The sequence below is a fragment of the Panulirus ornatus genome, chromosome 3 (genome assembly GCF_036320965.1).
Source record: "Panulirus ornatus isolate Po-2019 chromosome 3, ASM3632096v1, whole genome shotgun sequence".
Lineage (NCBI taxonomy): Eukaryota > Metazoa > Arthropoda > Malacostraca > Decapoda > Palinuridae > Panulirus > Panulirus ornatus.
In genome coordinates, this window is record NC_092226.1 from 11,834,941 (window position 1) to 11,849,890 (window position 14,950).

A 14,950-nucleotide genomic window follows, 5' to 3' on the forward strand; every position below is an offset into this window, starting at 1 on the left:
GCTGGAATGCATAATATTATTGCTAAAATGTTGGAGTATGGAAGAGAAAGCTTGATATAGTGTATGCATTTGGTATGTAACTTAGCATAGAAGAAGATTGTGCCTCAGGGTTGGATGAAATGCATAACTGTTTCTTTATTCAATGGAACAAACATCACTGACTCTAGTGAAGATGAATGTTATTAGTTCTCCTGTTGTTGTTGATACTGAGAAAATTGATCTACCTCCTTTGCACATTACGCTCGGGTGGATAAAACTGGCCATGGATTCATATATTTCAGGAATGAATTCACCAGAATCAGTAGTGCAAAAATCATGGAGGATAACTTTGTAGGAACACAGATCAGGGAACTGCTTCAAGATGAAAGGTTCCATGAAGAGCTAAAAGTCGAAAGACTTGCATGGCTGTCATTTAAGAGAGGTTGCAAAGATTTTTTCCTGGGGGGGGAGGGGGGGGGGGGGGAATCACAGATCAGAAACCTGCTGTGATGTAGTAAAAGATCTATTGACTTCACACAAGGCTCAGGGGTTGCAATACTACGAGTCTAAAAATCCAAATTTTGGACTCGCACTTCAGACTTTTTTCCCGCTCGTATGGACACGATGCTGTCGTACCGAACCTGAACGTTCGGGAAATGATCACTGGTGGCAGGAGGTGACGGTAGCGGGGAACAGGGTAGAAGGTTCTTCCCGAACGGTTGGATTAAGCCCAGATGAAGAAGTTAAAGATGGCCTGGAGGGTGATGGTGTTTGGTGAAGTAAGAGGAACCAAAGACGATTTTGCACTTTCCTTTTTTTACGCACCTTCTTTTTTTTTTTTTTTTTTTTAGGAGCCATGAGTGAACTTGCAAATGATTAAAAGTTTTGCAGATATTTTCAAGTTTTGAGTAGAGCAAGTTCAAAGAGTCTTAAGTTGATGGACAGAGTACAGAGGATAGTTAGACAACTGGATGGTGGCACTGACGAGTTCCTTCTAGTTCAATCCATCGTCTGATTGACAGTGAAAAGCTTGCTGGACGGAGCAACCTGGAGGGGGACTGAGGCCTCGTGAGACAGTGGGGAACATGACCGGAGGTGGTGTTGTTGTGCATGACCACGGCCTTGGCTTGGTTTGATGATGACATGGCTGAGGGTGATCCAGTCCCCGAGTTGCTGAGGATGATCTAGACGGCTGGGTAGTCGGAGGAACTGTTGTCATCGCTGGTACGAGAAGAGAGAATCCTCATTTCCAGCAAGAAGGTGCCTCCACCAGGGACATTCATTTCTAAGAATGAGGAGTCACAAGGAATCCATCTCTGTGGTCTGTTAGACACCACCGTTGAGGGACCGGAAGCAAAAGATGGCCCCTGGGAGGTGTTTGGTCTTAAGAATGATACACTAATTCTTGCTCTAACAAAGTAGGTGACATGTACTATGACCTGACCAGACCTCAACCGCCCGTTTGATATGGTCAACACGCCGACTTCTATCGGACTGGACAAAAAGTAAATTTCCTCTGGTGTCGTATATTGCAATGTGATCTTTGATTGGCAGAGCGAAGAGTTCCGATTCTTTATACCTCAGGTGAATGCCATCTCTGCTGTGTAATCCGCCTTGTCTCCTATGAAGTTGAGCCACGGGTCTACAAAGCCGATGTTAACATCTACGCGCAGGTGTTTCATTGTCTCATTGACACCCAGCCGTCTACTCACAGCAAAGTTACCTACACCGCGTCTCGGGGAGGCGCTTACTGTACCGATTCGATCTTAGCTTTAAAGGTGTGCCAATCAGCTCATTATATTCCTTTATGGTAACCTCTGAATTTGGAGTTCTTGTGGAAAACGTCGTTGCTCCCAACATACACTATACATGTTGTATCCATGAGGATGGGGGAGAGGAAAGGCTGGGTGGGTGGTTGAGGCGTGACGTAAACCGAAGAGTAGGTTTGGGGATTAGGGCGAGGGGAGGAAATTAGTGGGGAGGGATGGGAGTATGGGGGTTTGGGTGGGGGTGAGAGAAGGTAGCAGGATTGGGGGTGGGAGACGGGTAGGGTGAACATGGAGAGCATAGGCTGAGGGGTAGAGAGTACCAGCGGGGGAGGCTTGGGGCGTGTGAGCAGTGGGCGCTGACTGGGTGTGGTAGGGTTGGTCGTGCGAGGGGAGGCGTGGACCAAGGGGACACGGAGGCACTTTGGGGGCGGGGAGCGGGGGGTAAGATGGGAGGTAGTGAGGCTAAGGTCGTGGTGTGCCATTTTCAGCCGCTCTGTCTCGTCCGTAGGTGTCAAATTCCCCGCAGTTCAGTTCAGGCCGTGAGCTCTGCCGTGATTGCACTTTATAACCATTTTCCTTCAAACTTCTCTCCCTTATCACTACGCTTTACGTAGGACAAACCACCATTGTACGCCCCCCTCGTCTGGCCAAGTTATGACCACAATATCTTTAATAAAACCTGCACCACAGGATGTACTATATGGGTAGCTGGTTAAGCTGGAAAACGAAGGATTGACCAATGTAAATAATATAAGTGAAGGAACACTTAACGCGGGAGAAGCAGTTGTCGATGGCAGTGCACTTATGATCCAAGTAGGTTGGGCGGTGACCTGACCTGACCGAGAGAGAGAGAGAGAGAGAGACTGCACTTGGTGTATGAGGAACGCACCGACTGTACACGTCCATGTTGACCATGGCCCCGGGATGGATGATTGGCCCGCACGCCCAACCAATGGAGACAAGAAAAACATTATTTTTTTGGAGGTTCTGTTTTAGGCTTTTATTGGATGGTGGGGGAGATGAGGAACGTCTGATGGAACTTAAGTTGTACTCCGCATTAGCTGGTGCCTCAGCTCACAACTCTTTCTCTCTCTCGATTCCGACCTATGTCTGAAAGACATTTTTTCTTTTTCCTTCGTCTCCTCCTCCTCCTCCCGTCATGTCCAACGCAGCCGTAGTTAGAGCAGCTTTTGTCTTCATCGGGAGGCATCATGCTGGCGGGCAGGTCCTGGCGTTGCCGATCTTGGAAAGGATCCACGGGATGTAGTCTGGTGTAGGGAGGGAAGGAGAGAGGAGTGTCCGGCTTTAATACTGACAAATAATCATTTTCTGTCAAATTCTTCCTCAAAAATCTAAAGCAATGTATTCAAAGAAGATGGGAACTACTTCATATATTTGGAGGGGTGTTTTCTTGCCATGGAAGCTGCCAGGACGACAGAGACTTCCTGGGCGCTGCTGCTGTGGCCTGGTCAGGGGTGGCCTAGCCTCCTGGTGCTGGTACAACGGTGGTGAGGGCCGGCTGCAGCACCTAGACAGGGACTGTAGTGGTGGTGCAGATCCAGTGGTGGTGGTGGTGCAGAACCTGTGGTGGTGATGGTGCAGTTCCAGTGGTGGTGGTGGTGCAGTTCCAGTGGTGGTGCGGTACCTGTGGTGGTGCGGTACCTGTGGTGGTGGTGCAGTTCCAGTGGTGGTGCGGTACCTGTGGTGGTGGTGCAGTTCCAGTGGTGGTGCGGTACCTGTGGTGGTGGTGCAGTTCCAGTGGTGGTGGTGCGGTACCTGTGGTGGTGGTGCAGTTCCAGCGGTGGTGGTGCAGTTCCAGTGGTGGTGGTGGTGGTGGTACGGCACCTGTGGTGGTGGTGCAGAACCTGTGGTGGTGGTGGTGCAGTTCCAGTGATGGTGGTGGTGCAGTTCCAGTGGTGGTGGTGGTGGTGCAGTTCCAGTGATGGTGGTGGTGGTGGTGCAGTTCCAGTGATGGTGGTGGTGGTGCAGTTCCAGTGGTGGTGGTGGTGGTGCAGAACCTGTGGTGGTGGTGGTGCAGTTCCAGTGATGGTGGTAGTGGTGCAGTTCCAGTGATGGTGGTAGTGGTGCAGTTCCAGTGATGGTGGTAGTGGTGCAGTTCCAGTGGTGGTGGTGGTAGTGGTGCAGTTCCAATGGTGGTGGTGGTGCAGTTCCAGTGATGGTGGTAGTGGTGCAGTTCCAGTGGTGGTGGTGGTGGTGGTGCAGTTCCAGTGGTGGTGGTGGTGGTGCAGTTCCAGTGGTGGTGGTGGTGGTGGTGCAGTTCCAGAATGGTGGTGGTGGTGGTGCAGTTCCAGTGGTGGTGGTGGTGGTGCAGTTCCAGTAGTGGTGATGGTGGTGCAATTCCAGTGGTGGTGGTGCAGAACATGTGGTGGCGGTGCAGTTCCAGTGGTGGTTGTACAGTCCTTGTGGTGGTGATGCAGTTCTAGTGGTGGTGGTGATGGTGGTGCAGCATCTGTGGTGGTGGTGCAGTACCTGTGGTGGTGATGCAGCTCCAATGGTGGTGGTGCAGTTCCAGTTGCGGTGGTGGTGGTGGTAGTGGTGCAGTCCCAGTGGTGGTGGTTGTGGTGCGGTACTTATGGTGGTGATACAGTTCCAGTGGTGGTGGTGGTGTTGATGAAGTATCTGTGGTAGTGGTGCAGTCCCAGTGGTGATGGTAGTGGTGCAGTACTTGTGGTGGTGATGCAGTTCCAGTGGTGGTGGAGGTGGTGCAGTTCCAGTTGTGGTGGTGGTGGTGCAGTACCACTGGTGGTGGTGCAGTACCAGTGGTGGTGGTGGTGCAGTATCAGTGGTGGTGGTGCAATACCAGTGGTGGTGGTGGTGCAATATCAGTGGTGGTGGTGCAGTACCAGTGGTGGTGGTGGTGCAGTACCCGTGGTACCACGGTGGTGGAGTGTAAGAGCGATGTAAGATAACACGCGCACCATTAATTTTTCATTAGCTATTTTATCATTTCACTGTGAGTTGTACATAATGTAGTTGTACATATTTAGTTGTACATATGTAGTTGTACATATGTAGATGCGTCACATGGAATATGTTCACGGGCGCACAGTTTAGTGTGTAAGAACCAAGTACAACGTCAATATTGTTTAGTCTTGTGTAACATGTAGAGCGGACCTGCAGACGACACAAGGAAGACCAGAACGTTCGCCCTCACACGTTGTTGTTATGGAGTGGTTGTTGACAGACCCAGATAAAAGCTGGGGTCAACAGCTAGCTCAGGTTACACACTCGCTCTTCAGCCTCGATATACACGGACCATTCGTATGGCGTAGAGTGTCATCAGACCCTAGTAAAGACCAACTGAAATTTATTAAGGTCCACGGAACGAAGACGTCGACCCCAGACTACAAGTGGTGGCAAGGGCGACCGACCTACGGACGCCCGTCATCCATCTCTACTGCTCTCTCCAGAAAGCCTCCATGAAGACGTCAAGTCCCGGCATGTTCCTCCTGTGGACATTAAGGAGTGAACCCTCTACCAGCATATAAGGACCATATCTCCCTGCATCGAAGATAAGCCGTTATTGCACTGCTGACACTAGGAGATCAACACGGCGGCATCGCCAGGCCAGCGATTCCTCTTGCGAGCGAACCGGACGACTGCAACCACCTCATCACCTCGTTGCATTAAACCCAACAACACACACACACACACACACACACATTCTCTACCGTCACCCCGGCTCCCCACCGGCACATCAACTCCGTCAACTTTACAGCGAGACTCCCACCACATAGTTACACCCACGGCGACCTGAAGGACTCTTCCCTTGAGATAAGATAAGGACCCTGCACATCAATATGGTGTACCCAATACAGCGCACTCTTTCTGTAATATCTACGTTATGATATATATATATATATATATATATATATATATATATATATATATATATATATATATATATATATATATATAATTTTCAGATAACTACCTTGACGTCCTTTTACGTGCTCGTAACGCAACATATATGGATGATACGTCAGTCCCTGATCAATGAAGTACTTTACATGGAGGAATAAGATTAGTTAGGCACGCTTATGAATCCTCAATGTGGAATATCAGCTGTGCTGGACCCCTCAAAACACGCAAACTTTTATGAGACTGTTGCACATTAAATCATAGAAGAAAGGTGGTTATTCCACCACCACCGAGACACCGGAGATGGTGTCGGCTTCCCACAGTGTGATGAAACATCCTAAGGTAATCAACACAGTAATTCGTCTCGCGGTTAAAAACAGTTACGTGCTTCCGTTGCCGCCAACCAGGACATGAGGCGAATGTGTGTTCTTACACCAACGGACTTGTTCTCGCGCCTTGAGCAAACCAAACTCAGTCAACCAACCCATGGCAGTCATCACAGTCTCGGTTGCCACAATTCAGCCGACCAGGCCATAATTTCCTCCAGTCAGAGACAACAGGCTGACTGTAACCCGCTCTCGCCCAACAGCGCCAAAAGTGTTTATGCCATTGAGCGCTAGGCACACTTCCGCGGAGCAGAGTCTTCGCTAGGCAGACGCCACCTACAACAGGTTCATCGTCGTAATATCAACAATCTCCCTCTCATGACAGGACTCCATCTCAGAAAGAACTCTATAAAGACATATTCGTTCTTTGGCATCTTCGCACATTACAAACTTCGATTTAATGGGTGTTCTCAGGATCAGCCTATCTCAATCCTTCTAGCCAGCTGCGCGGAAGCAAATATAATTCATTATGATTTTATTCAACCATTAATGCGCACTCGAACTTAATGCTCGGACTTCTACCCATCACGTATGAGTATCTCGAATGAAAATCTCGACGTAAGAAGCACTAATGAAATAAGCATTCACGTAAGCAACTCGGGTCGTTACCATAACCCCGTGCAGTAATCGTAGTGTAACTTTTCCTCCTAACTTGTTATTAGGACGGGAATCTACGGCGCAACATAGGTTGTATCGTATTTAACATGAAAATATAGTTTGTATAGATCATACGTTCCTCCCATTGTTGGAGAGGAGTTTTCTGATCCTCACCGCTGCCACCACTTGTAGTCTGGGGTCGACGTCTTCGTTCCGTGGTACTCAACGAATTTCAGTTGGTCTTTACTAGGGTCTGATGACACTCTACGACACACGAATGGTCCGTGTATATCGAGGCTGAAGAGCGAGTGTGTAACCTGAGCTAGCTGCTGACCCCAGCTTTCACCTGGGTCTGTCAACAACCACTCCATAACAACATGTGTGAGGGCGAACGTCTGTTCTTCCTTGTGTCGTCTGCAGGTCCGCTCTACATGTTACACAAGACTAAACAATATTGACATTGTGCTTGGTTCTTACAAACTAAACTGTGCGCCCGTGAACATATTCCATGTGACGCGTCTACATATGTACAACTACATATGTACAACTCAGTGAAATGATAAAACTAGATAGCTAATGAAAAATTAATGGTACGTGTGTTATCTTACATCGGTCTTACACACTCACTAGTTACCCTAGTGTAGACACTCACCAGTTACCCTAGTGTTGACACTCACTAGTTACCTTGGTGTTGACACTCACTACTTACCCTGGTGTAGACACTCACCAGTTACCCTAGTGTTGGCACTCACTAGTCACCCTAGTGTAGACACTCACCAGTTACCCTGATGTATACATTCACTAGTTACCCTGATGTTGACACTCACTAGTTACCCTGGTGTTGACATTCACTAGTTACCCTGATGTTGACACTCACTAGTTACCCTGATGTTGACACTCACTAGTTACCCTGGTGTAGACGCCAGGTACCGTCTTGTCAGCACAGGCTGTCGGGCCGAAGGACACAATCCCGATCACTTGCCAGTGGTTGCCGGCCCGCGTCATGAGCGGCCCGCCGCTGTCGTCCTGGGAATAACACAACACACACCAGCGTTACGTAACTGCACGTTACCACACATATATCAATCTCTTTTGGTTCTGCACTTACGAAGTTGGTTAACAGTGGCGAAACGGACACGTAGTATTTTTCTTGTTTCCTACTAAGCGACCCAGCCCGGGCGAAACGCGATCCACTCATACCCATGTCAGATGGCTGGTTGACCATTATTTGGGATTTTAAATTTACAGACAGCCAAGGTCACCTTGGCCGTCGTTGTTGTGTGACCAATTATTGAAAAAAAAATTTATGGACCCTTTCTAAGGCCATTCACGTGACGACCGTGGAGGGAAAGACTATAGAGGATGTGCAGATGAATGAAGACATCAATCAAGAGTTCTTCGGGTGTTTGGAGACCCAGACTCTTGAAGGCAGAAAGGTGAGAGTAATGATGATGATGGACGATATAGAGAGAAGTTACTATTGGAAGGAAGACTGGTGTTATAAAGGTCCATCCTCGTGTGGCCAGTCTCCACAGAGAAAGCATGGGAAGCAGCAGGAACACACGCAGACGTCTCACGAGAGACCGAGATCATCTCTGTCGTACAGCAAGTGGAGGGGAGGAAGATCACGGCGGACAGACTGGGGTGAGTGAGTGACGGTGACGAGAACAAAGCCAGGTTGAGGAAGTTTAATGTGGTTTTCCTTCGTCCTTCTCGATGTTAGCAACTCGCTTTATGTCCCTAGATTCTATTAATCTACAAAAGTGGATAACACTATCAGGAGAGGGGTCAGAGATAAGGATGAGGTCACATGGATTGGAAGTGTGGTCGTAACGAGTGATTAAGGACGTGTCACAGATTGGTCAGGGGGAGGAGCACACCCCACCGGGATCATCCCTTGAGCAGCTTGAAAAAAAAAAATACCTGTGATGTACACCTAAACCACCTCCACTGAGGAGTTCAGGGTGTAAATGCAGACAGTAACGCTTCGTGGCAGCAAGAGGTGGTCAAGCAGTCGGGAGTAGCATACAACTGGAGGAAGTGAAGCGAAATACACGAAATATAAAAGCACAGGTCTACGGAGCAGAGAAATGCTGAGCCAAACGTGTTCAAGTGGAGAGGCTCAAGGTCCACTAAGCTGGCAAAAGGGGTTTAAGTACTGCAGTAGCACCAACACCAACCTTGGAGCGAAAGCGATTGTAGAAATGTATGGCTAGGCATTTGGCAGTTGCAGCACGGAAGCCCCGGACAGCTGGGTAATAGAAAGATCCAGATTAGAATAAACAGATGTCGTTTAACAGGAGATTGGAATTGAGACCGAGACTTGGAGAAATGAATAACGGAAAAAAAAAAAAAAAAAACAGGTCTAGGAGTGTTGGGAGAGATGCAGTGAGGCAAAGGAAAGTCCAGCCTTCCTTTCTAGCAAGTCTCTTGCTCCATCTCATGTTATGACTTCTGGTTTTTCTAGGTTTGAATCTCTTCAAAAACTTGGTTATTCCGTTTATACAAAGGACTGATCCGTTCTTGTAACACTACTCTCACATTTAGGGTGGGTTCTAGCTGTGCATATCCTTACTTGACAGAGCCGAGTCGAAAGCGATCCGATTTGTCAACTCTCCCTGGCTAACTTCAAAACTTGACCCACTTGCCCTACGCCGCAATGTTGGTTCATTTTCCCTTTTTCTACAGCTACTACTTTGGTTTTTGCTCTCGACAACTGGCTGCTTGTGTGCCCCCCCACCACTAGCTAGACCACGCAAAACTCGGCAAGCTGCTGCGTCACATGATTACTGTGTGGCCATTGGCAACTCAAATGAGGGCAGTTTTGATACCCGATTCTTTCCCTACACCTTGAAGCTTTGGATCTCTCAGCCCTTACATGTCTTTCACAATAACTATGGCCTGGCACTTTTCCTCAAAATTTTTGTAAATTTTTCTCCCCTGCCTTTTATTTTTCCCTTTCATTAACCTCTCCATAAGTCAATTAAGGCGCTTCGTGGATGTGGACTTATGTCTGCGACTGGAACCTCCAACGTAAAAGAAAACGTGAGAAAAAAAAACAAACTGTTCACTGTTGACATTATTAAACTGGTTTGTAAACTCAGGGATTGCCATCATTCTATTCCCCTCCCCCCCCCCCTCTCTCTCTCTCTCTCTCTCTAACCCTTCACTGTAACCGAAAATGCTGTAACTCGACTCTCTCAATTCTCTAGACCTTCTCTAATAGTTCTATGTACTTCTTTAAGTGCGGTGACCCAAACTTGGGGAAACATGCTCTAGTTTTGGCCTTATGTGAGATGTTAATTGAGGGGTTTGGTGAACATTTCCTTATCCATGTACATGAATGCGTTCTGGTATCTGCCAGGAGACGACTTGTCTCTTTGTAACACTTCCCGTACGATGGGGTTCTTCGGAGAAGCGAGGTACACTGTCGACGCACATTTAAAACCCATGTTCCTATAGCTTACTTCCAGCTGGGTAATACAGGCATCGACACCTTCTTTCACTGTGTCCCATCCTCGTCATCCTGTATGGACTCAAGCTTGACGTCATCAACCATGTATCAGACCAAGTTCGGAGTTTTCGGTCCCTTTGGCAAGTTATTTACACAGATCAAGAAGAGTAATGTGTGTGTGTGTGTGTGTGTGTGTGTGTGTGTGATAGCTACTTGTGTGTTGTGTTAAGTAAGTTTTACACGTGTTGACCTATGTCTTATCCTTGTCTGCACACACCATGCATTTACGCCTATGCGCGTACGCGCACACATCAGCCAGGTACCTAACTATCGACCAGCCCAAACAAAGAGGATGAACATCTGGTGCATGTATAGGAACCAGTAATCTGGTTCCTTTGCCACATCAATACGGGTTGTGGAAAATCTATGAACATTTTCTAATTCCGCAGTTTCTCCCACCATTCTGTCTGAACAAAGATCACGAAGAAGAAATACAGGAGACGGAAGAGAACAGGAGATAACGAGAGGGAAGGTCAAACAACTGGATAGCTACTGACGAAGGAATACATCGTGGACGAACACTTACGAAGCAGGCGTCCTTCCCCTCGGCGGCGGCGCAGATCATGTTCTCGGTAACGAGGCCGGCCAGGTACTTGTCCCGGCACTGCTCCAGCGGCACGGTCACCAGGTCCACCTTCTGCAGCACGTCCGCCCGCTTCCCGGGGAAGCTGGTGAAGCCCCACCTGCAGACCAACACCTGGTTCAGTCTCACATCTCGCATACTAAAACATCTCGAACACTGACATATCAATCTTTAAACCAACTATACCATTGTTCAGCTACATATTATATATATATATATATATATATATATATATATATATATATATATATATATATATATATATATATATATATTTAACTTCGCAATTTCCCGCGTTAGCGAGGTAGCATTAAGAACAGAGGACTGGGCCTTTGAGGGAATATCTTCACCTGGCCCCCTTCTCTGTTCCCTCTTTTGGAAAATTAAAAAAAAAAACGAGATGGGAGTATTTCCAGCCCCCCGCTCCCTCCCCTTTTAGTCGCCTTCTACGACACGGAGGGAATATGTGGGAAGTATTCTTTCTCCCCTATCCCCAGGGATAATATATATATATATATATATATATATATATATATATATATATATATATATATATATATATATACTGCATTACATTTGATAACCATATCATGAGGGACAAAATGTGTTGGTTGGCTCTGGTTCCGACTGTAAATTTATGACATAAGACTTAACAAAGCCAAGGGTCAGTCAATTGTACACCCGAGTTATGCAGTAACTGACTCAACACCTAACCTCAGGGGACGACACGACCCTTAGGTATGATGACCTGGGTTGGTCAGGTCACAGGCTCGGTCATCAGACTCAAGGGTTCTTCTGGTGTGCTGCTGGACACTAGGACGGCACTTTATATGGCGCTCATGGCTACGAGGTCTTTATGAGGTTAATGAGATGTGCCATGAGTGAGGACAAGTGGATGAGGGAGGAGGAGTTACCCGATGGCAATGACGGAGGTGCTGTCGTAGTTGTCGAGTCCTGGCGGGCAGGCGGGGGCGATGTTGGGCGTGGCCTCCAAGTCGACGCTGCTGGCCAGTTCTATGAGGCCTATGTCGTTATCCTTGGCGCTGACGGGCTGGCCGTAGCTCTCGTGGGGCACGACCCTGGCCGCCTGCAGCACCATCGTGTGGGGCGTCTCATCCTGTGTGCTCCGCTGGTGCTCGCCGAGCACCACCTCCGGTAGGGCGCCGTTGGGCAGCGCCGTCCTGATCCCAGGCGACAAAATTGTTAATCCTCACCAGATACTGTGTATGCAAGGTCTTCCCTACGAACTCTATGATGCTGCATGAGAGAAATCAAATGCCAGCACATCCTGCATGGTTATCTATCATCTATCTAGCTATATATATATATCAAACATTTTACCCTCTAATTGCATGATCCATAGGGATAGAAACATGTTTTAGGTTTAGCACATAATACAGAAAACCTACCAATGTATGCTCATATATCCATTACTACTCAAATCAACATGACAAGAGTTAATTGATCATCATTCCAGTCTATGTTCCGTAGGGCATTACGTATTGATGATGAATTTGAGAAGATATATTAAGTTAAAGTATCCTAGATCTATCACTGACAAAGCCCTTAAGTTGGCAAAGGAATCATTATGTAAAGTTACAACTCAAATCTCACCTAGACACCAAGAATTTTTTAGTTCTCCCTTTTAGTAATAATTTCACTTTACTTCCCAGGTTGTTTAAATCCTTTAATGTAAATGTTGCCTTCAGCAACAACAATACTATAAAGAATATCTTACAGGAACATGCCAGAAAGTTCTGCAGGCTGTGTATATAGGACCATATAAAATTGTGATATGTTTATGTTGGGCAGACTGGTATGGGTTTTTTTTTTTTTTTTGTTAGACGTGAGCAACATAAATATAGATTAAGAACAGGACAAGAACCAAATGCTTTGGTTAATCATGTTAAAATTTATAATCCCTGTATGGACTGGAGTAATGCCATCTCAGTTATTAAGCGAATGGTAAGAAAAAAATATATATATATCTATATACATATATCATTTTTCTCCCAATAAATATTCGCCATTTGCCGCGTTAGCGAGGTAGCGTTAAGAACAGAGGACTGAGCCTAAGAGGGATAATCATCACTTGCCCCCCTTCTCTGTTCCTTCTTTTGGAAAAGTAAAAACTGGAGGGGAGGATTTCCAGCCCCCCGCTCCCACCCTTTTTGGTCGCTTTTTACGACACGAAGGGAATAAGTGGGAAGTATTCTTTCTTCCCTATCCCCAGGAATAATATATATATATATATATATATATATATATATATATATATATATATATATATATATATATATACATATATATATATACATATATATATATATATATATATATATATATATATATATATATATATATATATATATATACATATATATATATACATATATATATACATATATATACATATATATACATATATATATATATATATATATATATATATATATATATATATATATATATATATACATCGGACTCCGCGAATGAAAGAAAAGTCACGACTGGTGAGGAGGCGGTATTATTGCTAGTTGACCAGTCATTAAAGTGTTATCCAAGAACCTTTCCCTTCAAAGGTGTCCATCCTGTCCCTGCTACTGACTGTAGTCCTGCTTTAAGCTGTAGGATCGGCTGGAGAAGGGTTCCTATGGTTATACAATAGTAATACTGATGGTGAGGAGGAAACAGTGCCTGGTGGCGTGGTGAGGAGGACACGGTGTCTGGTGGCGTGGTGAGGAGGACACGGTGTCTGGTGGCGTGGTGAGGAGGACACAGTGTCTGGTGGTGGTGGCGTGGTGAGGAGGACACAGTGCTTGGTGGTGGCGTGGTGAGGAGGACAGAGTGCCTGGTGGTGGCGTGGTGAGGAGGACAGAGTGCCTGGTGGTGGCGTGGTGAGGAGGACACAGGTCTGGTGGTGGTGGCGTGGTGAGGAGGACACAGTGCCTGGTGGTGGTGGCGTGGTGAGGGGGACACAGTGCCTGGTGGTGGTGGCGTGGTGAGGGGGACACAGTGCCTGGTGGTGGTGGCGTGGTGAGGGGGACACAGTGCCTGGTGGTGGTGGCGTGGTGAGGAGGACACAGTGCCTGGTGGTGGTGGCGTGGTGAGGAGGGTGTTGGAGCGAGGTACTCACGAGTCGATGCAGTGGGCGGCGGTGAGGACGAAGCGCTCGTTGATGAGGACTCCGCCACAGAAGCCGCTCGGGATGAGCACCAGGGCCTGCCATGGGAACTCGTGGAGGCCGGCGTCCGTGCCGCCTACGATGCGGGTGCTGGTGCCGCGCCTGCCGCACCCTGCGGGAAGGGACCAAAAATATACTGTAGCAGTAATTGCCTTGGGGTCGGGAGCAACAGGAGCAGCACATGGGTACCTTGGAAAGCAGTAACATGTATAGGCTGAAACAGAGCATTTGTTATCGACATTTTCCCCTGTCAATGGCTCGTCGTGCCCTACACAGGGTAGTCCTGCTGACAATGCTGTGGTCTGGATGTGTGTGTGTCTGTTCGTGGGAGGAGCCCTAGCGGGCCAGGTGACCTTGACCAATAGACGGTACTCAGGGAGAGGCTTGCTTGTACTTCGGGAGAAATGTGAGCTATTTGGTATGGCAGGGGTGTAGTGGGTGTATGGCAGGGGTGTAGTGGGTGTATGGCAGGGGTGTGGTGGGTGTATGGCAGGGGTGTAGTAGGTGTATGGCAGGGGTGTAGTGGATGTATGGCAGGGGTATAGTGGGTGTATGACAGGGGTGTGGTGGGTGTATGGCAGGAGTGTGGTGGGTGTATGGCAGGGGTGTGGTGAGTGTATGGCAGGAGTATGGTGGGTGATGTTAGGGGTGTGGTGGAACAGAGAAGGGGGCCATGTGAGGGTATTCCCCAGAGGCCCAGTCCTCTGTTATTAACGCTACCTTGCTAACGCGGGAAATGGCGAAGTTTGAAAGAAAAAGAAATATATATATATATATATATATATATATATATATATATATATATATATATATATATATATATATATATATATATATCCATTTCATAATCTCGCTATTGTTGTAAGGGATTAGAGAGAAATTGCAGTCACTTGCAGGAAATACATTCTCGTAAAATGCCCGCATTCTATCCACTTTTGCGGATTTCTCCTGGTAATCTAATTAAAACCGTTCAGTATTGGTTTCCACCCAGTTGCAGGGATGGTGTGGACTGTTACCCTGCTGACACTCAAATGTGAAAGTCCCGGAGACGTATAA

The 14,950-nt window shown here is 47.2% G+C and overlaps 1 protein-coding gene across 1 annotated transcript in view; it reads right to left on the reverse strand.

Annotated features, from left to right (window-relative positions):
- Positions 1-456: 456 nt before the first annotated feature.
- LOC139759377 (trypsin-1-like) overlaps positions 457-14,950 on the reverse strand; it is a gene marked incomplete at its 5' end in the record, with an annotated part of 24,171 nt that continues 9,677 nt past the window's right edge. Inside the window, 5 exons of the mRNA XM_071681477.1 lie at positions 457-3,016; positions 7,516-7,639; positions 10,654-10,810; positions 11,625-11,891; positions 13,847-14,006. Coding sequence (XP_071537578.1) covers positions 2,958-3,016; positions 7,516-7,639; positions 10,654-10,810; positions 11,625-11,891; positions 13,847-14,006 — 767 coding nt within the window. The remainder of the gene's footprint in view (positions 3,017-7,515; positions 7,640-10,653; positions 10,811-11,624; positions 11,892-13,846; positions 14,007-14,950) is intronic.